Below are 25,473 nucleotides of genomic sequence, written 5' to 3'. Positions count from 1 at the left end.
ATGTATCAATAATTCAAGTATATATATGTCCCCTCAATTACAATTTTGCAACAAAGTGCATTTTCATTTTTTTCATGATAAGTTGGATGTTATTGTGATTAGTTATATTATTGTTAAGAAATCATTGTACAGTTATTTTAAAAATGTGAATGCTACTTATCACCTACAATTTGGTTTCAATGCTATTTCCATTATATATCATCCCCAATTAGACCAGATTGTCAATGATTATTTTTGGTTAATTATGAAGGATAAAAAGATTAACGGTGGTGGTCGGCAATAATTTATAATAATTAACGACATAACTATTAGTAATTCTATAGATAAGTGTATATATAACTGCATATAATATATTTCAACCTGAAAGTCTAATATCTCATTTTAAATAAGGTGTTTCATTTCAACCTATTTATATATTTGGACGTAGAAAAGTTTAAAAAATTCGAATTCATAACTTCCAAATTTTGATATCGACACACCGACTAAACTATCTTTCAGCCCCACCATACTTTAAATTATTTGGCTTCTTTTTATCAAAGAACAATTGCTTAATCATAATTTTCAACCATGTACCGATAGTCTCTATTTATGTCCAAGAGTGGTCACAAGCGCGTGACATCCACAATTATTTCCTTTTTCCTTTGTGCATTCTCTAGGAGTCAAATATCTTTTCTTTTTTTTAGAATTACGAGTCAAATATCTTTACTTTAATCTTTTGTTTGGGAGACTTGAAAATGATTTGAATCATCATAATTAATTAAAGAAAAAATATTTTATTAATTGAGTTGAATTTTATCGTCAAATATCTTATAAATCTTTCTCGGAGAGAAAAAAGAAATACTACAATAAAATGTTTCAATAGTGACATGATTTTTGATAAATAGCAACACTTATAAAATGCCCTTAAATTAATAAAATTATGATATGTTGAGTTGAGTAGCTATTATGCGTGTCACAAAAATAAAAACATGTCGTTAAATTTAATGACATAATTTGAAGGTGTAATTATTTTTATGACATATAAAAGTGTAGTTATTTTTTTATAACAAATTAACAATATATATTATAAATAGTTCTTAATTTAAAAAAGTATAATTCTATTAATAATATATATGGTAATATAATTATATTTATTTATGTGTGTTGTGTGACACACCCTCACACACACACACACACACGTAGAGAGAGAGAGAGAGAGAGTCACTTATGTGTAATAAAAATATTTTGTGTAGTTTCAAATGTTACAAAATTTGCTACATGGATAGATGTAAAAAAATTGTTATATTTTTAAATGTAACAAAATTTACTTACATTTTTATGTGTAAAATATATAGTAACTAAACTTTGTTACATTTAAAAATATAAATTTTGTGATAGTAGACAATTTTCTTGTAGTGAAAGAAAGAATACGTTATAATATTATACTCCATCCATTTAACAAAAAAATGTCGATAGAGATTAAACTGAATCTTCCTTCAAAAGACAAAAAAAAAAAAAAACTGAATCTTGTAATTTTATTATCTATGACTCTATATTACTTTCTCATACTTTCCCATTAGGGCACATAGACATTGCCGAATAAAGCAGTGTCTCTGATCAAGAAATGGTAATTAAGAAATTAAGCATGGCAGATTATATATGAGCAGATATTAAGACAAAGGGTGAGGAGGAAATTAATTAAGAAGATGAAGAATTATGAGATTACCATTTTCATAAAGGGAAGGAATTGGAGTATCACCATTCACCACCCCCCAATTGCAACTTAATTATTCATTCGCCCCACGTCTCTTTCTCTCTCTCTGGACATAGATATATACACCTTGTTAGTGTGTTGAAGAGAGAGAGAGAGAGAGAGGAGAGAGAATGGGGAGAGGGAGAGTGGAATTGAAGAGAATAGAGAACAAGATAAACAGGCAGGTGACATTTTCAAAGAGAAGAAATGGGCTGCTCAAGAAAGCTTATGAACTTTCTGTGCTTTGTGATGCTGAGGTTGCTCTCATCATCTTCTCCAGCAGGGGCAAGCTCTATGAGTTTGCTTCTACTAGGTATCTATACACATATATATACATCATCACACTATTTTTTTTTTCAGAAATCAAACCCTCTATATATATGAACTAGGTATAGCAATTAGCAATGCTATATGTATAATGCTGTTTTTTTTTTCTTCTTTTCTTGAGCACCAAATAATATTTCTGGTGTTTGAGTTATAATTTGTTTATTTTTCGGTCTGTAGCTTTGCAAAAATGGCTTGGTGCAGAGCTACTAGCTAGCTAAACTGCAATTTATATATTTTTTCTCTCAAATTTTTATTGCTTCAAGAATGATGCTTTAACTTGTTTTTGGATTAAAAATTGATGATTCTGGATGAGGGGTCGACACGTTTCATGATTTTTCAGTGGGTCTCTGAAACCATCAAAGAAGAAAGAATTACTGACTAGGTTTTGTTGACCCTTCTTGGACCTCTGTGCAAGATCTAGGGTTTTCTCTCCTCTCTCACACTCTCTCTCTCTCTATAAATATATGCATATTGGATGTGTGTACATGCACATATTCTCTCTGCTTCACAATTTTGAGTGGGGTACCAAAAAAATTTGATGCACTGCCCAGGCACAGACCGTGAGGATTAAAAGCTTCAACTTTTGTCTTTTTTAATTATCACCACCATCTTAGATCTTCTGGTCTCTTATTATTTTACTGGTTTTTACCCTCATTGCTACCTCTCTCTCTCTTGATTCTTGTCATGTGAAAAGCAATCTACAGAAGTGGCAACCTCTCAAATTTTGTAGGCCTATTTGGCAGTAGCATATTCTTGAGTAATCAAACACTCACACTTTCAGTCAAGAATTTGGTTTGAATATATAAATTTTCCTAAATATTTTGTAGGTAGCTGAGTTTTACTTTTACAGTGAGAAATTAAGGGTCACGGATTTTTATTTGTCATGTGAGGAAATAAAATTATTTCCCATTTCTCATGACTTCACACGGCTATTTCTCATTCATCTGATTTCGTGCTAGAAAATATATATCTATATGGTCTTATATATATGCGTGACGCCTTTTATTTAAGATGATAAATTAATGATGTCGTCTGACATAGTTTGGTCTCGATCCCATTCTATAATACTGGAATTATGTATTCAATTATTTTACAGATTTTTTTTAAAAACATTAATTTTTGCAGCACAACCGAGACCCTCGAACGTTATCATCGTTGCGCTTTAAATCATCAAGAAAATAGTGGGGAAAGAGAAACACAGGTTTTAGTTTTCATCTTTCACATTGTGTCTGACAATATATAATTATTGAAGTGTGATGCATTTATCTAGAATATTCTAGGTGAGAATAAGCTATGAATATTCTAGAGAATTCACTACTAGCTAGATTAATCTAGAGTATTCTAAATAACACTAGGACAAGAATGAGTATTCAAGAGATTAGATATTTTCTATATAGTATCTAGAGAATTCCTTAAGTGGATGTTAGTAGAGAATTCTAGATACAAGTTAGTGTAGTGGGATCTAGAAAGATCTTCCCACACCTATAAATAGAGCTCTTGTGAGCCATTTGTAACCAATCTCAAAACCAATCTCAACAACCTCACATAATCTCAAACATCTCTAAAACATCACTCTATCTAATATTATCTAAGTTCTTTGGAGACAAGAGCTCCACTCTAAAATCATTATCTCTATCTTCTACACACACTACACTCACAATATTCTCTACACCATTTCACTACAATCACTCACCACACTCAAACCATTATATAATCACCTCCATTTTCTAACAAGTGGCATCAGAGCTTGTTCGATCATAAGCGGGCGTTATGGCGTCGTCAAGTCTCTCCATCACGACTCCAATATTCAATGGAGAAAACTATGACTATTGGAGTGTTCGTATGAAGACTTGCCTTGAATCCCATGATCTTTGGGATGTCATTGAAGAAGGAATCACCATGCCGGGAGAAGATATCGACAAGACATCCTCATCCGAGGTACGTAAGAAATTAAAGCAACAAAATGCTAAAGCTCTTTATCTTCTCCAACAATCTGTTAGTGATTCTATCATGGCAAGAATTATTCGAGCCACTACTGCAAAAGAAGCTTGGGATATCCTTAAGCAGGAGTTCCAAGGAAATGTTAAAGTTCGAACCATTAAACTACAAAGTTTAAGGCGAGAACTAGAGAATCTTAAAATGAAAGATTCAGAAGCCGCAAAAGATTATTTCTCAAGAATAATGGAAATAATCAATCAAATGCGGTCATACGGAGATAACATCTCCGATGAAAGGATCATACAGAAGGTCTTAATCAGCCTTACTGAGAAGTATGATCCAGTAGTGGCGGCGATTGAAGAATCAAAAGATTTATCAAAAATGTCTGTCGCGGAGCTGATGGGTTCCTTGGAAGCACACGAGCAACGATTGAGTAGGCGACATGAAAGTTCACTTGAGAGTGCCTTTCAGTCCAAACTCAACGTTAGAGGCAATAAGTCAAGGAGCGGCGGAAATTTTAAAAGCAATCACAAGGAAGGAAGCTCCAGCAACAAGGAGAGCAAGGCAAATTTTCCACCATGCGGAATTTGCAAGAAGACAAATCACTTGGAGAAGGATTGCTATCATCGAGGAAAGCCACAGTGCAAAAACTGCAAAAGGTTTGGGCACGTGGAAAAAGATTGCAGAGATAGAAGAAATCATCAAGCCAACTATTCAGAAAATCAAAATGAGAAGGAGAACATGTTCTATGCATGTCACTCGGCAACGGAAGCAGGAGAAGAAGAATGGTACATCGATAGCGGATGCAGCAACCACATGACATCCAACGAGACCATCTTCCGTGAGTTAGATACTTCAGTCAAGACGAAGGTGAAGATGGGCAATGGAGAACTGGTGGAGACGAAAGGGAAAGGTACAATTGCCATAGAAACTAATAAAGGTACGCGATTTATTAGAAATGTTCTCTTAGTACCTCGTCTTGCACAAAGTCTATTAAGTGTTGGCCAAATGATGGAAAGTGGATATGCCCTCCACTTTGAGAAAGATTCTTGTCGAATTTACGACAAGAAAAATAACCAAGATATTGCAGTAGTAAAAATGGGAAAAAATAGAAACTTTCCCATTCAATGGCAATATCCACAAAAGGCAATGGTGGCTCAACTCGACGATACGAGTCTATGGCACCGGAGATTTGGGCATTTCAACCTAAATGCCTTGAGGCTACTTCATCAGAAAAATATGATGAGAGATATGCCTCTTCTAAATGAAAGAGAAGGTGTATGCGAAGGATGCATGATCGGAAAGCAACACAGACAACCATTTCCAACGGAGAAAACATGGCGAGCCAAGGAGATACTAGAGCTTGTCCACACCGACGTTTGCGGTCCAATGCGCACACCTTCAGTAAACCAAAACAGGTACTTCATACTCTTTATTGATGACTACTCTAGAATGACTTGGGTATATTTTCTCCAAGAAAAATCAGAAGTCTTTAGAATCTTCAAGAGATTTAAGAACTTTGTGGAGAAACAAAGTGGTCGCAAAATAAAGAAACTGAGAAGCGATCGAGGTACCGAATACAACTCAAAAGAGTTCGACAAGTTCTGTGAAGATGAAGGTGTGGAGCATCAACTAACGGTGGCCTACACTCCACAACAAAACGGCGTGTCGGAAAGAAAGAATCGAACAGTCATGGAGATGGCGAGATCCATGCTGGCGGAGAAAGGATTGCCAAAGAAATTTTGGGCAGAGGCAGTGTATACATCAGTCTACCTACTCAACCGATGTCCAACAAAGGCCGTGCTAAACAAGACGCCGATCGAAGCTTGGTCAGGGCAAAAGCCTTCAGCCAAACATTTGAGGGTCTTTGGAAGTATCTGCTACATCCACATTCCCTCAGTAAAAAGACACAAACTGGAGGACAAGACGGAGAAGGGAATCTTCCTCGGCTACAGCTCTAAATCCAAGGGTTATAGAATCTACAATCTTGAGACCAAGAAGCTGGTGACAAGTCGAGACGTGGAATTTGACGAACAAGCCTCCTGGAATTGGGAGACAGAAAGTGTTGAAAGGCGGACAACAACTACACTCCTAAAAGAAGTCACAGAACATGGAGAACAAGATCAACAAAGCCCACCAAGGTCCTCTTCAGAAGCCAATACCTCAAGTGGATCCGACTCAGACTCCTCACCAGACTTTCCACCTTTTCGGGTAAGAACTCTAGCAGATTTATATGAATCCACTGATATATATGAGACATGCAACTTTTGTTCTTTGGAGCCAAGTAACTATGCAGAAGCATCCAAAGAGAAAGTTTGGATTAAAGCAATGGAGGAGGAGATAAAAATGATAGAAAAGAATGATACTTGGGAGTTGGTGGATCTTCCAAGTGACAAGGAAGTCATTGGAGTCAAATGGGTGTTCAAGACAAAGCTGAATCCTGATGGTTCGATCCAGAAGCATAAGGCAAGACTTGTCGCAAAAGGATATGCTCAAGTACCAGGAGTCGACTACACAGAAACGTTTGCTCCAGTAGCCCGGATGGACACAATTCGAGCACTCATAGCTCTAGCGGCTCAAAAGAGATGGAAAATCTATCAACTTGATGTTAAGTCGGCATTTCTCAATGGAGATCTAACAGACAAGATATATGTGGAGCAGCCAGAAGGATTCACAAAGCAAGAAGGCAAAGTTCTTCGTCTCAAGAAAGCACTCTATGGGCTCAAACAAGCGCCACGAGCCTGGTACAGCAAAATAGACGGATATTTCACCGGTCAAGGATTTAGGAGGAGCAAGAACGAAGCAACTCTATACATCAAAACTCAAGGTACGGACATCCTGATTGTCTCTCTTTATGTTGATGACTTAATTGTCACAGGAAATAACACAAAATTGATCGAGGATTTCAAGAGAGACATGATGAGCACCTTTGAGATGACGGACTTAGGATTAATGCACTATTTTCTCGGAATGGAGATAAGTCAAGAGGAAGAAGGCATCTTCCTATCACAAAAGAAGTATATTGAAGATATGCTCAAGAAGTTCAAGATGCAAGACTGCAAGCCAGTGGTTACACCTCTCATTCCAAATGAGAAGTTGAAGAAAGAAGATGGGTCAAAACCGACGGATTCTACAAAGTATCGAAGTTTGATTGGGAGTCTACTATATTTGACGGCAACAAGGCCTGACATCAAGTATGCAACAAGCCTTCTATCCAGATTCATGGAAAGTCCGAAGGAGACCCACTATGGAGCAGCAAAGAGACTTCTCAGATACCTGCAAGGTACGCTCAACTATGGTATTTGGTACAAACCAAAGTCTGACTCACAGATCAGTGGATATAGCGATAGTGATTGGGCTGGATCTCAAGATGACATGAAAAGCACATCAGGCTATGCTTTCAAGCTTGGCTCAGGAATTTTTTCTTGGGGATCAAAGAAGCAAGACTCAGTTGCACTATCAACAGCAGAAGCTGAGTATGTTGCAGCAGCCGAAGCAGCATGTCAAGCTATATGGCTTAGAAGAATACTAGCGGATATGGGCGAACCGCAAGACTCATCGACAGAGATCTACTGCGATAACAAGTCAGCTATAGCAATGGCTAAGAATCCAGTTCAGCACAATCGCACCAAGCACATCGACATCAAGTATCACTTCTTGAGAGATGTTGAAGCAAAGAAACTTATCGAGATGAAGTATTGTCCAACAGAAGAGCAGTTGGCGGACATCTTCACAAAAGCACTACCAAGGGACAGATTCCAGTTTCTACGAAGAATGCTTGGAGTAACCGATAAATGCATCAAGGAGGAGTATTGAAGTGTGATGCATTTATCTAGAATATTCTAGGTGAGAATAAGCTATGAATATTCTAGAGAATTCACTACTAGCTAGATTAATCTAGAGTATTCTAAATAACACTAGGACAAGAATGAGTATTCAAGAGATTAGATATTTTCTATATAGTATCTAGAGAATTCCTTAAGTGGATGTTAGTAGAGAATTCTAGATACAAGTTAGTGTAGTGGGATCTAGAAAGATCTTCCCACACCTATAAATAGAGCTCTTGTGAGCCATTTGTAACCAATCTCAAAACCAATCTCAACAACCTCACATAATCTCAAACATCTCTAAAACATCACTCTATCTAATATTATCTAAGTTCTTTGGAGACAAGAGCTCCACTCTAAAATCATTATCTCTATCTTCTACACACACTACACTCACAATATTCTCTACACCATTTCACTACAATCACTCACCACACTCAAACCATTATATAATCACCTCCATTTTCTAACAATCACGTATAGCTATATTTTTGTTCATATATATCTACACACATATATATTTCACTGATTGATAAATATATGTTTTTTTTTGGTGGCATCAAAATAGAGCTGGTACCAGGAGTTCTCAAAATTAAAAGCCAAGTATGAATCTCTTCAAAGAACTCAAAGGTCAATATTCCCACAATTTGAATACGATGCATATATGTTTGTATGTATAATGTATATATATAAAGAGAAGCAATATGCCACTTTATTTGTGAGCACCATTAGCATTTAGCATAGATGTTTTTTAATATTATTCTCTAAACTTCATAAATTCTTCTTTAGGGTCCGTTTGATTTGCAGTTTAGGATTGATTAGGATTAAAATTATCTTGAAAAGTTAGTGTGGATTAGTGTGGATTTATATTATTTTATGGGTGTTTGATATCATGGCTACTTAATCATATATTGTGTTTGATATCCATAGGATTATGTTGGATTATATTATCTAATACCAAAACTATCCTCATATAATTTTAAAAATACCATGTGTGTCCACCATTACTTGGGCATTTGCATCGATATGCGTGAGGAAGGGTAACAGAATTTTTATCCAACTTCGCAGTATTAAAGTTATCCAAGGGGGAGGGGTGGATTATTAGTATGGGTTATTCCCACAAAATAGCATGGAGAAGTGAGATTAAGTGGAGTTGACCATATTAACTGCACATGATATCAAACATCACACTAATCGGTATTAATTTAATTTATCCTACCTATAAACCCATATCAAACAGGCCCTTAGATTATCAAATTTTATAAATTACATAAACATCAATGCTAGATTAATTTGTTCCTTTTTGTTTCATTTTACTTCAAATAGATGAAAATGAATAATTCCAACTCTCTTTTTTACTATAATTTATAAATTTGATTGTGCTGATAATAATCTATGAGGTATTCAAATGAAAAATTCTTAAAGTAAATTTAAATAAATGCTAATTAAAATATGGACTAAATGCTAGTGGTGCTCGTACAAGATGGTCAATTGACGAATAACATATTAATGTTCCTCTACATATAAATGGTCGATCGAGATCTTAATTAGTACTATATTTTTAATTATATTAAAGGCATCTACTCGGTGAAAATCTGGGACCATTGAGCTCTAAGGAGTTGCAAAATCTTGAAAAACAACTTGAAGGAGCTCTTGCCCAAGCCAGGCAAAGGAAGGTACTAAGCAACAATCTTTATTTATTATTATTTCATTTTTTTCATAAAGGATGATTAATACTAATTTCTTCCTATTTCCCAATGACTCCAACCCTCAATCTAATAGTTAGAGGAAAACGTCTTATAAATTAAACTGCGCTTCTTAGTTAAACAACAATCTTTATTATATATAATGGTTCTTAATTGATTGTTAGATTTATGTTAGTTGAGATAGAATTGAAATTTTCGTATATCTTATATATTTTGTAGAAATAGTATAAATACATGAAGTGTTTATTCTAGATTAAAGCTTCCACCGATTATTTCAATTTATCATAGACATTTGTATGACATGCAAGATGCATAAATTTATCTAAATCTCTGTTCCATAAAAACATGTTCTATAATTTTTCTTTTTCGTTTGTCTCATAAAATCATGAATCTCATTTATAGTAATAATTTTTCCACTAAACATCACATGATCAGACCCTTTCTCCATTCACACTACACTTCGTGTCGTCGTCTATACTATATATATTTTTATGGGACGGTGGAAGTATAATATTTGCTACAATAACTTTTTTTTTTCTTCCTCGTGTTAATTATTAATTCAGACACATATGTTGATGGAACAAATGGAAGAGCTCAGCAGAAAGGTAAAATATCAATTTTTCTTGGAGATCGATACATTATCCATACTTTTGGAATTTTTATTTATTTTAAAATGAGTGGCCGTTTAAATTAAATTTTTTTGAAGAAGTGGACAAAATTGATGGATGATGAAATTAATATTAATTGATTATAAATGAAGTTGTTAATGGGTTGCAGGAGCGGCAGCTAGGAGACATGAACAAGCAGCTCAAGATTAGAGTCTCACTCGAAATGTCGTCGGTCCGTACACTTAACCATTCCAAACTAAACTAGCTAGTCTCAATATGTAATTAATCATAACTAAAAATGAGATTAATTTAATATTTGGTAATATTAATGCAGCTAGAGGCAGAAGGCCAACATACAGGAGCCCTTTCGTGCCCATGGAACGACGGCGGCGGCGGCGGCGCCACGTCAGCTGGAAGCAGTGGCTTTCCTCTCCACGTAATAACACCTCCAAATCCAATGGATGTTGAACCAGAACCTGTCCTAGAGATAGGGTATATATATATACTTCACTCTCTCTCTCTCTCTCTCTAGCTATATATGTATGTATATATATATATAAGTTGATATATAAAATTGCAGGTATAATCATTACAATGTTGGAGAAGGGTCATCTATTCCGAGAAGCATGGCTGTCGACAATAATTTCATCCAAGGATGGACTCTTTGACCTTCTCACTACTCCTATCTGCATTTTCGATTTAATTTATATTTATATACTACTTATATATAAGAGTTTGGTGGCGTTGTTACATATTATTAGTGCTTGTGCTAATGAGATACAATTAAGGGTTATATATATATATATATATATACTATATAGTATGGATATGAAGCTCAGTGAAAGATATATATAATGTGATTTTAGTTTGGGTTTGTACTTGTTTCAATTTACCTTCTCTTTACGTTAATGTGGTCTGCTTCAAAAGTAAGAAGCATATATATTTAATTGGGTTAATTGCCCATAAAATATTAAACTTTTGATTTTATCTTATTTTGCTATTAATCTGAATTCAGGCCAAATTTTATTCAAATTCTATGCCAATATTTGACGTGTCGTATTTATTCTTGCGTGCCACGTAGTTCGACTCATTCGCTTTCTTTAAATATTTTATTGCAAATAACATGTACAAATCAAATTAGTCGAATATTGGCACGAACTTTGGACGAAATTTGGCCGGAATTTAGATTAGTAGCAAAATTAGATAAAATCAAAAGTTTAGTAATTATCACGCCACAGTTTAAAGTTTGTATGTAAAATCAGAATTGAACAAAAGTTCGATATTTTATGGGCAATTAACCATATTTAATTCTCTCGTTTACAATAATTGTTTTATTTTAAATATTCTCTCGTTTACAATAATTGTTTTATTTTGTAATCTGGAAGCTTCTGAGTCATAAATGCCAATTAATCATGTTTTTATGTGCTTCTTATCCATTTCATTTAAAGTCGTAGTCACGAATGAGATTTAGAGGATTTTTTAGGATACTAATTTAAATTAAATTGAAAATTAGGATTTTTTTTAATTTATAATAATAGAATACCAAATAGGCCAAAAATTAAATTTTTGGGCTTATAAAAATAGGGCAGTAATTAAAATGGACCGAGAATTATCCTACGAATGTGTTACTTATTAATTAGTGTCATACTTCTGTAAGTTTTGAAACTTTTTGTTCTAATTTCTAAATTAGTCTAAGTTATTGTCCTAAAATGGTGAACCGAAGGATTTATTTGCAAAAATAATGTAGGTGGGGAAAGGGGGAAAATTAAAGAGAAAAATGGACATGAAATAATTAATTGGGAACGGTAATATTGGGAATAATTTCTCCAAATTTGATTTGCTAAACGAACTCAGCTTTATTAATTATAAGTTCAATTGAATTAGAAATTTAAAATCCTTATATTAAACCTTGAAACACATGAAAATTTGAATAAGATCACAGCTATGTGGGCCACATAAGATTGTCAGGCCCATATTAATAAAATAGTGGGCCATAAGTCCAACATAATGATTTGAGATATGCTCGGCCCGCTTAAGCTATCTTATCATTGTGGATGAAAGATTTATTCAGGCTATAAATTGGGTCAGCATGACTTACTTGAAGCCCATGATATATGATAAATAAGCAGAATAAAATTTGTGTGACGTATGTTGTATAATATTATCTTTGCATAGTAGTGTGAAAATATTCTCATAATTTCATTTTTAGTACTAAATATATGATAAAAAAGAAGTAAAATATTTAATATTTTCTCATCTTTTTTTATTTATTATTTTTCAGTAAAAATTTTACAACCAAAATAAACGTACCATTTGTTGACGGAGGGGGATGGGAGAATTTGAACTCTAAACCTCTTTGTTAATATATAGAGGAGCTTTATTGTTTGGATTTTCCTAAAGGAACTGTGTAATGTTTAATACTCCATTCATCTCACCTATCTTGAGACACTTTTCTTTTTGTACGCCCCACCTATATTGAGGTATTTCCTTATTTAGCAAAAGTTTTACCCTTTATTCACATTTTCACTTTTTTATCTACACACAAAATACTACTCCCTTTATCCCGCTATTCATGGCACATATTCCATTTCGGATTGTCCCACCGGTAATGGCTAGTTTCTATTTTAGGAAATAATAAGGGATAGTTAATCTTAATTAAAACATTAATTAAATGCCTAATAAAACCTACTTTAATTTAAAACAAAACACTCTCACTCTTAGCTCTCTCTCCCTCCCGATTACTCTCACTCTCTCTCATCTACTACACCCTCGCCGCATCTCCTCCTCCACGACAACGGTGCGGCGACTCCGCGTCTACCCACCCTCATCCGCCGCCTTCACTCTGCTAGACGCCGAAATTCTGTTCGCCGGAGTTTTTGTGAAGGTCGCCTTCTCTTGCCCTCTCTACCCTGCCTAGCGCCTGCTGCATCCGCCGCCGCCTCCTTCTTCTCCGAGTGAAATCCTAGCACCGGTGCGGCGCCAAATCTGATCGGCTCAATCGTCGCGCCTCCACCCCCTCTGAGGAAACCATAGCAGCGGTTTGGCGGTGGACTGAGTGTGACGGCGCCATTGTTGATTTTTGTTGATTTTGCTCTTGTTTTGAATTTCATTCTTATTCTTGATTTCATGAATTGTGGCTTCTCTGTGTCAACCAAATCTGAGAGAGAATAGAGGCTTTAGTTGGGGATCTGAAATCGGTCGTGGTGGCGGCCTTATGGCCGTGCAGTCGGCGGAAATCTAAGAGGAATTCAACCACAATTTGAGGCCTAGGTTTTTAATTGCATATGACTATTTCTTGAGTTTCTTGAATTTCAAGCGATTGAATTTCTTTTTTTTGTTGTAGATGACAGGTTTTTTTAAAATTCTAGGCAGTTGAATTTCTTTGTTTGTTGTAGATGACGATTTCTTAGTATTTTTAAAACACTACTCTACTGGATTTGAATGATGATGTATTGAGGGGCGGTGGCGCCAGCGCCAGATTGGCCGGTGTTGAGAGCAGCGTCAAGGTATGTTGCTTTATTAAGATTAATTAAATCAATTAACACATACAACCTTTCTACTAATACAACTCTCTTTAATACTCGTGTCGAAAAGAAACGAGCCATGAATAACGGGACGGAAGGAGTATTTTTTTTTAATTTCCATGCTAAAAAAATGTTTAAAGATAAACGGGACAGATGGAGTAATAGTTGTCTAAATGGAATTTTGATAATATGATAGGCTGAAACAATAGTATCTAACTAAACAACTTATTTACTACTGCGCGCGGCAAAATACCTTCAAATTTTTTGTGTAGTAGATTAGGCCATTTTTTCAAAATACCAATGACCTTTTGCTACTAAATTATGACAGTTTTAAATTTTAATATGGGGTAACTTAAATACATTATTTTCAACCAAAATAATCTTTTACGTCAGAAATTTATTTTTCTTTCTTTTTGGACAATATCTATCCAAGATTATTTGGGCATGTTCCTGTATGGTATGGATCTTACCGTATTAAGAATTGTTATTAATCACTACTAGGTGGTTTTTGCATTGGGGTTGTTGGAAATTTTTTGTTTTGATTGACCAAGGATTGACTAAACTTCGAGGCATGAGATATTTAATTGGGTTAATTGCCAATAAAATACTGAACTTTCATTCAATTCTAATTTTGCACATAAACTTTGAACTGTGGCGTGATAATGACTAAACTTTTAATTTTATCTGATTTTGCTACTAATCTAAATTCCAACCAAATACCAAGCTAATATGAAATATGGCGTGCCAATTTTGACGTAGCGTATTTATTCTTACGTGGCAATTATTTGATAAAATAATATTTTTTTATTTCATTTCTTATCAATAAAAAAAACACAAAATAAATAATTCAAATTGTCAATATTTTAAAATATCAAATCAAATAATAGTAGTATTTTTTTTAGTTGAATTAATTGATTGAATAAATTCAATAATAGTAAGGGAATTCTTCGAATTTAGGTGTGTCAACCAAAGAATATTTTAATTATCAATAACTTAATATATCATAAAATTATTCAGATAAGTGATAAATTTTTTATATTTTCATTATCTAAAGACTAATTTTTTTTATATACTATATATATTTATACTATTTGAATGACTTCTATTGTATATATTGGAGTAATAAGTTTTGTAATAGTGAACTAAAAAACTAGATTTAAATGTGAGAACTAAAAAAAATACTATTATTTGATTTGATATATTAAGTTCTTGACAATTTGAGTTATTTGCTTTGTGTTTTTTTTTATTATTATTATTGATAAGAAATTATCAATAAATGCGCCACATCAAATATTGGCACGTCATTTTAGTTTGGGTCGGAATTTGAATTAGTAGCAAAATCAGATAAAATTAAAAGTTTAGTAATTATCACGCTACAGTTCAAAGTTTGTGTGCAAAATCAGGATTAGACAAAAGTTCAGTATTTTATGGGCAATTAGCCCTATTTAATTTTATATAATTAAATGATATAATATCGATTTATATTTTAAATAAATGATTGCGGATTTCATAGTATATTTTATACTCAAAATTGTTTTATAATGAATGAGAAATAATTATTAAAGTTGGGTAATTTCAAAGTGATGTGTGGGATAAAGACACGAGCATTAAAGAATACTCAATGCTTATCTTATATTGATTAATCAATACTCATTTTATCCATGAAAATTACAGTCTTATAAATATTTTTGTCCGTCCATAAAAATTGTAGGTTTCTTTTTCTGGAAATTATTCCTTATATTTTAACCTCATTCACATTCAATATTTACAAAAAAAATTCAACCATTTAACACATTAATTTTAGTGAGTCTCTTTCTCCATTTAATTTTAATGTGTCACTTTTTTCACTTTATACACATCTCACAACAATTTATTAAAATTCGAGCCCCTCAAACCGCACTACAATTTTTGTGGATTTTCTTATAGATAGATTTTCGCTCAATAGTGTTTACATCACAAGCATTCTATTGACATAGGTAGCACGTCTAGGAGAACACCTAACAGAAACAAAAGACACTTGACACTATATTGTGCGAGATTAATCAATTCAACACGATCTCCACAAACCTTCTTAATAAAAGTGGGTTATATAGTCTTCAAGCCTTAGATCTTCTCTTTCAGCCCAACAAAGATAATTACCTTATTTAGATGGATCTTTGACTTGTATTAGTTCTTTTTTTAGATTCTCCTTGTTGAGTAAATCTTCATATCATGTATGATAATTCATATTTCAACGGCTCAACCCAATCTATACCAAGGATGACAATATAAATCGCGGATCTTCTTTTCTTGTACGGATATATCTTTTGTACAAGATCTTTTTCCAAAAATGAAATTGCTATAAATATCAACATCACATCTTGACACTCACACCTCAAAACATACAAAGTTTTGTCTACGTAATTCACAATATACTCTAACTATAAATTCTATATAAATACAAAATTTATAAAATTTCAATATTTGTAGATCAAATGCCTGTTTACGAATTATTTTATCTCTATTTGATCATCTGATTCTTCTCTTCAAATTGATTTTTGAACAGGCTTTGAGTAGTCCTTAAAATTTGTTGGAGAAATATGCCTTCTATGATCTTCTCAAACTTGATCCTCGAACTTTATGACATTGATGCGGACGACATTCACCTTGTTTTCAGATTGAACATTGTACTTAACTTGAACTTTGAGTTTGATAATGTTGATGCAGAGGGTCTTCGGTTTGATGCAAATGACAATGTTATTATAATTCATATAAACTACAAAGTACCATCATCATTTTTTTGACCAAAAACTAAAGTCCTCGTTGATCGTACAAGTTTAATTTTTTTCAAATTTTTTTCCCCACATCTCCTCAATCGGTTCGCCTTCACCTACAACAATAGCCCAAAACTGATTCAGATTCTCCTCAACCGAGCTAGCTCGACAATAAAGCACATTAAGGGCTCGTTTAGTTTTCAGTAAAAGATTATATAGGATGATTTATAACTAAGATATTTAGCGTGGATAATGACAGATTATTAATACTGAGTTGGTGTTTGCTATCATGGCTAAATACAGAATATCCTAGTTTAAGTTAATCCTAGGGGAGGAGGTGGTATTATTAATCCTAAGAAATCTGGATTAATAATACTAGGTCGTGGGATTAAACCGGGTTCTGCATTATTACTAAATAATACCAAACACTAGACTGATCTGTACTAAATTAGCTAATACAGTGTATTAGCCAATATCAAACACGCCCTAAATAGATTAGATAAATCCCACATTAATAATTCGAAAAGTTCTTCACAATATAATATATGTAGAGAAAAAGAGTGATGTAGAAAAAAGTAGTGATTAATCATTCATCGGAACCATATATGATCTGTATAATTACCACATTCCATCGCAGCCAAAAAAGAAAACAATGTGGTTTACAGATGTAAGTACAGATTATATGCAGTTCCAACTGCAAATCATAAATCGACATAAAAACAAAATAAGCAACATCATTCATATATAAACATACATAATTAAGTTATACTAAAGCTAGGAGTTAGCTAGCTTCTCAAATTATTCACATACTATTTCTGGTAGGGGCGCTTATGCCTCGTCTCAGGAAGCCCTATGAACAACTCAGTCTCCACATCCGACACCTCACTGATATCTGCAGACGGCGCCACTGCTCTCTCCTCGTTCGATCCTCCTTCTCCTCCTCCCCCTCGTGTTTGAAGTCCAAACTACAACGCGTTATCAACGTCTTAGAATCCCAAAAGCATCTCATTTTTCCACTTTGTATATAGTTTAGTATTGAAATGTTAATAGGGTGGATTTATTAATTTGGAGGGTGTCACACATTTGAAATAACTATGATCCTCTAGCATTTTTGTATCATATTGTAATGAAAAAACTAATATGGTTTTGGGAAAAAGACTCGAAATTACCTTCTCACACAGCATTGCATTTTCAGCAGCTAGGGCTTTCTCCTATATATCAAATATGCATGCAAATGTATTAACTCTTTAGTGATTTTTAAACTCATCATATAGTAACAAAATCACATCTAATGAAATTTGTACAATCTAGGAAGGATTGATTGATTTACCTTTTCCTTCAAATGCTCGATCTGCTGCTTGTATACTTGCATCTGATCAATACATAAAAAATTAATCGAAAAAATAAAATATCAGGTCTCGTGCAAGCAATCCTACATACAACACATCATATATACCTTTCTTGCACGAATGGTGGTGACGCTGCGCTCCAGCTGCTGCTCGAGATGCTGCAGCTCCTCGATGGTGCACGAGCCTAAACCTTCACCGAGTAACTTCCTAGAGAGGGAAGATTGAACTAGAAATCAAAATTTATTTTTCAACAAAATTTCCAACAATAACATTAATATTCATATGAATAAATTCAAACCTCTTCGAGGTTTCCAGCTGCTCGATTTTTTTCATCATGCTTGCTGCTTCGTGCTTCAAATGCTGCAGTTTGATGAGAAGCTTGTCAGTACTCGGCTCGTGAAAATTTGCAAATATTTTTACATGTATAAATAAAGAAAAAAATTGATCAAACCTGCATATTATGCTCCGAAGGTGGATTGTTAGCTTGATTATCTTTAGTATGCTTCTGGTAACGCTCGATCGTCTCATGCATGCTAACAAGTTCAATTATACATCAAAATAAATTAGAATTTGTAGCATACTAAGTGAGACTATTATTTAATTTAAGCAAAATGTATAGTAGAAAGGGATCTTCCTCATCAACCTCAGTCATGCAGATACATGTATATATATAGAAATATTATATTTATTTGATCATGGTTATTTCACAATACAGATGCAAATCATGAATTGCATGGATAATTAATTGGGAGTATAAAATCATAAGAGATTTGCAAAAAAGTTGCTTCTAATGGACATGTATATATCTCTCTTTTCCAAATTCATCACAAGAAAAAGCAAAATTTAATAACTAGCTAGTGAATTTGTGGTCAGTATTTTGTCAGGTATTGTTTAAAGCTATACAATTTTCTTGTCTCTACACAATTTTCATAGTTTTATTAACACAAATCAAAAAGCAGTTCAAATAACAATTCTAATAATTATCACTCCAACAGTTGGCACATCCATTGTGAAGATACATAAATATGGTAGAGTTAATTTATGATCACTATTGTAAGATATTTTGTCTAGTTCTTCGCTGCATTCTATCTTTTCTCGAATCAAACAGTCTAATTTTAGCGTCTATGACACTATTGTTTATGATTAGTTATAACACGATGCAAGAAAAAAAAAAAGATTTAAAGTGTGTCTTTCCTCATTTTCTAAAAAAAATTCCTTTTCACTCCAGAGATAATATTATCTCTCCATTTTTGGTGTGATAATATTATTCTCCCTTAGAGTGAAAATGAGGAATGAGAAAGGTGAAATTCTCATTTGTAGAAAATGAGGGAAAAGAAAGGAAAAATTTAATAAGTGACAAAAAAATTATATATCCCTGATTTTCTCATGATAAATTTACAACAAAAAGAACACACACTTAAATGATTAATTAACATTATAATCGAGTGAATGATATATTGGCGAAAATCTCGATAGTATTGTGCGAGATTAGCATAAACACATAAAATCAAAAAGGACTAAATTTTTAACATGACAGCACCTACAATTAATAATTCAAACTAATTAAAAATCAAATTATGATAAAGAACAAACAATGTATTTGTTCTTTTTTTTAAGTGCTGTAGGAATTTTTTTAAGATTAACTAGAGTAATTTCTAACTTCTAGATAACTCAATCCCAGATAAGAGAAAACTACTCAAGCATAATCATTTTAAAATCAAATCACTCAAGTTTGTTGAGGCTAAGTATTAGTGAAAACCATTCACATTTGGGCTCTCTGAAAAAAACATTCACATTTGGAATAAAATCGCATGCATTCATCCAAGCAAGACTTGGGTTCGAGTCTCCTATGGTGCGACCTTTTAGTGAAAACTGCAGACGAATCATTATTAAATCATTTCCTCCGAAGTTTGGATGCAACTACAAGCCACCGTGTGCAGTATTAAAGAAGCAATTAAAGGTCTTGGGTTCGAGTCATCTATGGTGCGGCCTTTAAATTTTTTTATTTAACATTGTCAATTTATTAAAAAAAAGAAGAAGCAATTAAAGTGATATAAATGTATTATTAGATTCTCTGAAATAAGTTTATGTGAAAATAGATGAGCATTTAATTTCTTTTTCTTTTTGAATTGGAAGTTGGGAGACTATAAAGATTGGAATTACACATCTCCATCGATAATGAAGGTTTTTATCACTGGAATCTTCCATAATGGATCCTCTTATATTTAATTTTGCCAATACAAGTTATATATATATATATATATATATATATATATATAGAGGAGAGAAATGATATATTGAGAACTCATTCGCTGTTAAAATTAATGGACTAAAAAAAATAAAATAAATTGCTCCTTTCAGAATTCAAACCCAGGATCTGCATTCACCCAACAAGATGATGCATCCATCGCAGATCTTGATGATCGAATGACTAAAAATGATTCTTCGTTCTTTTTTTTATTTAGTGGTTCTTTCTTGAACCTCTCCATATATATGTGTGTGTGTGTGTATATATATATATATATATATATATATATATATATATATATATATATATATATAGGGTATGGTTAATATAAAAACCCCTCTTAAGATGAAAACTAGGAACTAATTTAAAGCCATTGATTTAAATAAAATAGAGGGCTGAGATTAAACTACAGATGCACAATTTCGATTGCATAGATGCACAGTTTCAATTGCATAGATGCACAATTTAGATTTGCTTGAGTATTTTGCATTGTTGGTTTCAATTGCATAAATTGCATATTTTTTAAGTGCACAGTAAAATATAATAGATGCACAGTTTCTTTTGTTGACTAAATCCTAACCATTAGATCTAATATTTAAAAGGTCAAGATTAGGTTCTTAGTTCTCATTTTAAAAGATGTTTTTATTAGAACCTCTCCCTATATATATATATATATAGGGTTGGGTTAACATATAAACCATCCTTAAAATTAGAACTAAGAACCAATTTAGGCCTTTGATCGCTTCAAAATAGAAGGTCAGGATGTAATCAAAATATTACCCACGGATTAGTAACATTTGTTGTATTAATGATAGAAGGGTAAAAAGGATATTTCGTAAATCCAACAACTAATACCCTCCGAAAATACTGCTTAATATGCACTGCGTAATCAAAATATGCATTGTTGTATTGTTGTTGCACAATATACATTGTAGAAATCATCTGTGCAATTTCGACACATATCTGTGCAATTATATGCATTATAATATATGTGCAATGATTTTTATTCACTGTGCAACATAATCAAGGTTCAATATCTGTGCAATGTTTGTTATTCACTATGTAACTGAAATCTACATATTATTATAATGAATGGCATAATTAATGGTATGCGGCACAAAAATTATTCGTGCAACAATGATCAAATAATTATGCAACACAATAACATGTGTAATTATCTGTGCAATTTCGACTCATATCTGTGCAATTATATGCTTTACAATATCAGTACAATGATTCTTATTCACTATGCAACTGAAATCTACATATAATTATAATGAATGACACAATAAAATGGTATGCAATGATAGACACGAATTTCTTAAACAAAAATCTAGTAGTCAACACTTAGAAATATAATTAATTAATAAAATTAAAAAGGTAACTATTTAGCAATATCAATAAGAATTAATAACAAAAAGGATTAAACCAATCCCTCAATTTTCGGTAACTACCATTTTAAAGAACTGTTCAAATTACTTATATAGCCTTACACGCGTAATACATTAATAAATAAATTAACATTAAATAGTTAAATCCTAACCGCATGTTAAAGAAAATAAAGGGTTAAGATTAATTCTCATTTCTCATCGATTTTTATTAGAACCTCTCCCCATATATATATATATATATACACAATCGTATACTCGAATATCATATAATAATCAAAATACAATAGAATAAGAAATCTCGTATGGCGTGAAAATATATGTATATGTCATACCTGCTATGGAACATGTTGCTAGCCAATAATTATGGTCTGTCAAACTGCATGCGTTGTGCTAAACAATTTTCTTCATGTACTATTGCTATATTATTTAATTAATTATCATAACACAAGGGAACACGCTAAACAAGGTGAATATGGAATCATTTTTCTTTTTTTTCTGTCAGTCTTAAGTTTCTTCTCATATGACTAATAGATGTCCTTTCATCACTAATTTCAATAATTTCACTCATCAACAGGATATGTGCCAATAATGGATGTCTCTTCTTTCTTATTTTGTCAACAATACAAAAGAATTGGCACTTAGTATTATTCAAGACTAATCAAATTAAATACTAGGGTTAAATGAAAACCTATATGCAAAATTATTCAATGAGTAGATAACCCAAATTACTTTGATTCGGATATAAATAATTAAATAATTAGATATCAAATATTTATCCACTCGTTAATCTTTTTATTTATTTATTGAATAAGCAGAAATTTTATAGGCCACAAATTTGAATTTGAAATATTTGGGTTCAATCATTAACAACTCTACCATTAAGTCAACACACACACTTCATTCGTTATTCTTAATGTTTCAAAGTGCACATAGATTATAGTACTTAATAATCTTATCATATCAATATTCTATTTATTATCCATCATTCAAATTATAAATCTTCAAAGTAAACAAAGCCTAAAAGAAAGAGTGATTTAATCACAACAAACAACACTCTTGTACATAACACACACATGTGATGATGATACTTTTAAGTGTGTGATGTGCATAAAACTACACAAACAAATACACACATATAGATACACACGTACATACATACACACATATATATAGGCACGTGAGTGTATGTATTCATTCTTAGAGCTTTATACATATATATGATGTTATAGTATAGAAAAGAGGCAAAAAAGATGAAGGTGTAGCAAAATAAAGAAATGTATGTCATTGGTATCTGCAACAACATTGTAGATGGAAGTCCGTACAAGCATTTGATGCAGAAAAAAGATTCTACGAGTGTGATATAAAGGGAACATATCAAGACCATGGCCTCTTCTACAAAGACAAGATAGATGCTCTTGCAACAATATAATTGTACTACGTTATTGACAACTGGCCTTTGCTACATATTTATCCTTCCAAAATTAAATTAAAAATATAAATAATAATCCCTCTCCATCACTCCTGCTCCACTAAATACCAATTTAACTAGTAAAACTATAGCTTTTCTATCTTTACCATCATCACATTTTTCTATAATGCTTAGTGGGAATCAATCTCTAAGCTTTACTTGCAGATATATCAGATTGTATGAATATTTTATATCAAGATTTGCATCTCATTGCCCTATCCATTGTATAGGCCTGCACTCTAGCTACCTACTCTAAAAATTTAAGCCCGGAATTATATGATAACACTTGGCTTATTCTAACTCAAGAAAACGAAAAGTCTTTCGACTATTTTTAAATTAATCTGATGTATGCAATCAAGAAACTAAAACAAGAAAAGAATTTGATTTGTTTGAGTTCAATGTGATTGTTTGTGAATCAAGAAAAAGATGTATAATTTGATGAAAAATTAGAGAAATTATCTTCCAGAATCAACCGGAGAGGGAAAAGGTAAGAATGTTATGATTGCAATCATTGAATCTATTTCACTCTCGCATACATAGTGTTATGCAATGTACACATTAACCCCAATTAAGTTTTAATGGGAAAATATATATGTGAAATGCATTTATTCCTATACTGTATGTAATAACTGTATTTCCTCAAATTTGTCCGTACATATGATTATATATAGTTGATCTCTCTTGCATTAATCAAGTACAAACAACATCAAATGAAATGGTATATATACATACAAAAGCACATATAATATGATAAAAATCCAATCTTTCCTTGTGTGATGAACTAGGAAAAGAAAAAACCAGTGTTTGAAACCGATTCAGACATGAGAAGTGGCCTAAAAATTCAAGCGGCGAAAGCGAAACCAAAGAAATAAAATTAGGAAAACAATTCAGTAGATTTGATGCACCAATAGATGGAAAAATAAAAATTGAGTTAATGTGTAAGAGGGCAATCAAATCACAAAGAATCAAAAAGCATTTTCCATGAAACAGACTGTACGGATAGATCAGCCCACCATAATTAATGGAAGGATCTGGCGGTTAAGGCTAGCTAGAAACCTAAAACTTGCTTAGATGAATCGTGATACTACCAAACCCATCCCTCCCCTCCACACATGTGAAATCAAGAAAGAATATATCAAGAATCTCCAAATATTCAACTCAACACACACACACACACTGAGAGAGAGAGAGAGAGAGAGAGAGAGAGAGAGAGATGAGTTAATTACCTTGAGCTTGCGAATTCATGGAGCTTGCCTCTAGGGGAGAAGATGATGAGTGCCACCTCAGCATCGCAAAGAACTGAGAGCTCGAAGGCCTTCTTCAGCAGCCCATTTCTCCTCTTCGAGAAGGTCACTTGCCTGCTTGTGGCGTTCTCGATACGCCTCATCTGAGTCTTTCCTCTCACCATTTTTGCTTCTTTTTTTTTTTTTTTTGCTTTTTTTCTTCAAGCAAAGAAAAAATAAAATTTGATGAAGAACAAGCAGAAAAATCAAAGCTTTGAAGAGATGGAAATTGAAAGAAAGTTGTGATTTTGCGACGAATGTGATGGAGGAAATTGTGTGAGAATGAAGATAAAGAAACTATATGGATTACTACTCTCTTCTGCAAAAAAAAAAAAAAAAAGTCTTGAAAGAATTTTCCAAAAATAATTGGGTATTTGTGGAAACTAGAAGATGAAAATCAAGGTTATTGGAGTGTGGTAATAAAAGGGATGCTTACAAATTTGGCAAATACCCAGAGAGCCTTTTGGTTTGAGGTGGGAAAAGAAATAGGCCTAAAAAAGGGAAGAAACAAATCTGATGTGTTTATGTTTGTGTTTATGTTTATGTTTATGTTTATGTTTAAGAGAGAGAATATAGAGAGAGAGGATGGTGGAAAAGGAGAGAGAGAAAATATAGAAAGGTCTATGACTATAAGAGAAAGAGAGAGAAAGAGGAAGGTAGTATAAGTAGACCGATTGATTCACAGTCCCCTTTTATGGGAATGGGAATTATATCAATCAAAATGGGCAATTAAAATAGCAAAAAATAGGTTGAGACACCTCACACAGTGGGGAAAAATACTAGCTTCCTTGCTTATGTATAGTCCCTTCCTTTTTCCTCTTCAAAACCAAACAAGAAAAGGAAACTTGAACAAACTCATCATAAACACGCTCCAATTCATTTTTATCACCAAAAACCTCATCCTTTGCTAGTTTAGGCCTACCCCACACCTTAAAGCAAATGCAAAACCAATAATGAAGAGAGAGAAACGCATTTATACACACACTAAGCACACACATATGCCATATGAGTTAATTTGCTGAGGAAATTGGAGCTGTCCGTACATATTTAGAAACACGTCAACATCTGCAGTGTTCAAAGGTACACGCAGCGGCCAATTACAGATCGAAAACGCATCACCTCTATTAGATTTTCTAATTAAATCAATCATGGAATTAAGAAACACCCTTCACTTCCCACGGCCCACCCCCACCCCCTCCCCCTCTTCCTCTTCATACTTCTTTTCCTAATATCTCTACTTAATTCCTCCACTAACTTATTTCTACATTAAACATCTTTATTCATTAATATCCACTCACATTTTCCTTCTACCTGTCTCT

General features: G+C 33.0%; 3 protein-coding genes across 8 annotated transcripts in view; 2 read left to right on the top strand and 1 right to left on the bottom strand.

Annotated features, from left to right (window-relative positions):
* Positions 1 to 25,473, top strand: part of LOC131008955 (uncharacterized) — a 984,029-nt gene that overhangs the window by 957,683 nt on the left and 873 nt on the right. The window lies entirely within an intron of this gene.
* Positions 1,679 to 11,012, top strand: LOC131009022 (agamous-like MADS-box protein MADS3). The gene is made up of 8 exons (XM_057936211.1): positions 1,679 to 2,045; positions 3,185 to 3,260; positions 8,393 to 8,454; positions 9,401 to 9,500; positions 10,094 to 10,135; positions 10,308 to 10,370; positions 10,473 to 10,630; positions 10,719 to 11,012. Exons 1-8 carry the CDS (start codon positions 1,864 to 1,866, stop codon positions 10,804 to 10,806), a joined length of 771 nt encoding a protein of 256 aa, XP_057792194.1. The 5' UTR covers positions 1,679 to 1,863; the 3' UTR covers positions 10,807 to 11,012.
* Positions 17,022 to 25,092, bottom strand: LOC131009030 (MADS-box protein SOC1). Of its 5 annotated transcripts, none has more exons than XM_057936227.1 (8): positions 24,913 to 25,092; positions 24,098 to 24,313; positions 18,216 to 18,297; positions 18,063 to 18,124; positions 17,872 to 17,971; positions 17,746 to 17,787; positions 17,585 to 17,626; positions 17,022 to 17,380 (listed from the first exon to the last, which is right to left on the bottom strand). In XM_057936227.1, exons 2-8 carry the CDS (start codon positions 24,277 to 24,279, stop codon positions 17,225 to 17,227), a joined length of 666 nt encoding a protein of 221 aa, XP_057792210.1. In that variant the 5' UTR covers positions 24,280 to 24,313; positions 24,913 to 25,092; the 3' UTR covers positions 17,022 to 17,224. The 5 variants fall into 5 exon arrangements, with proteins under 5 accessions (XP_057792210.1, XP_057792209.1, XP_057792208.1 ...); XM_057936226.1 differs by having other exon boundaries at positions 24,591 to 25,000; XM_057936225.1 differs by lacking the exon at positions 24,913 to 25,092 and adding an exon at positions 24,591 to 24,891 and having other exon boundaries at positions 24,098 to 24,473.

This window comes from Salvia miltiorrhiza, chromosome 2, assembly GCF_028751815.1.
Source record: "Salvia miltiorrhiza cultivar Shanhuang (shh) chromosome 2, IMPLAD_Smil_shh, whole genome shotgun sequence".
Taxonomy (NCBI): Eukaryota; Viridiplantae; Streptophyta; class Magnoliopsida; order Lamiales; family Lamiaceae; genus Salvia; species Salvia miltiorrhiza.
This window is presented reverse-complemented; position numbering and strand designations above follow the sequence as displayed.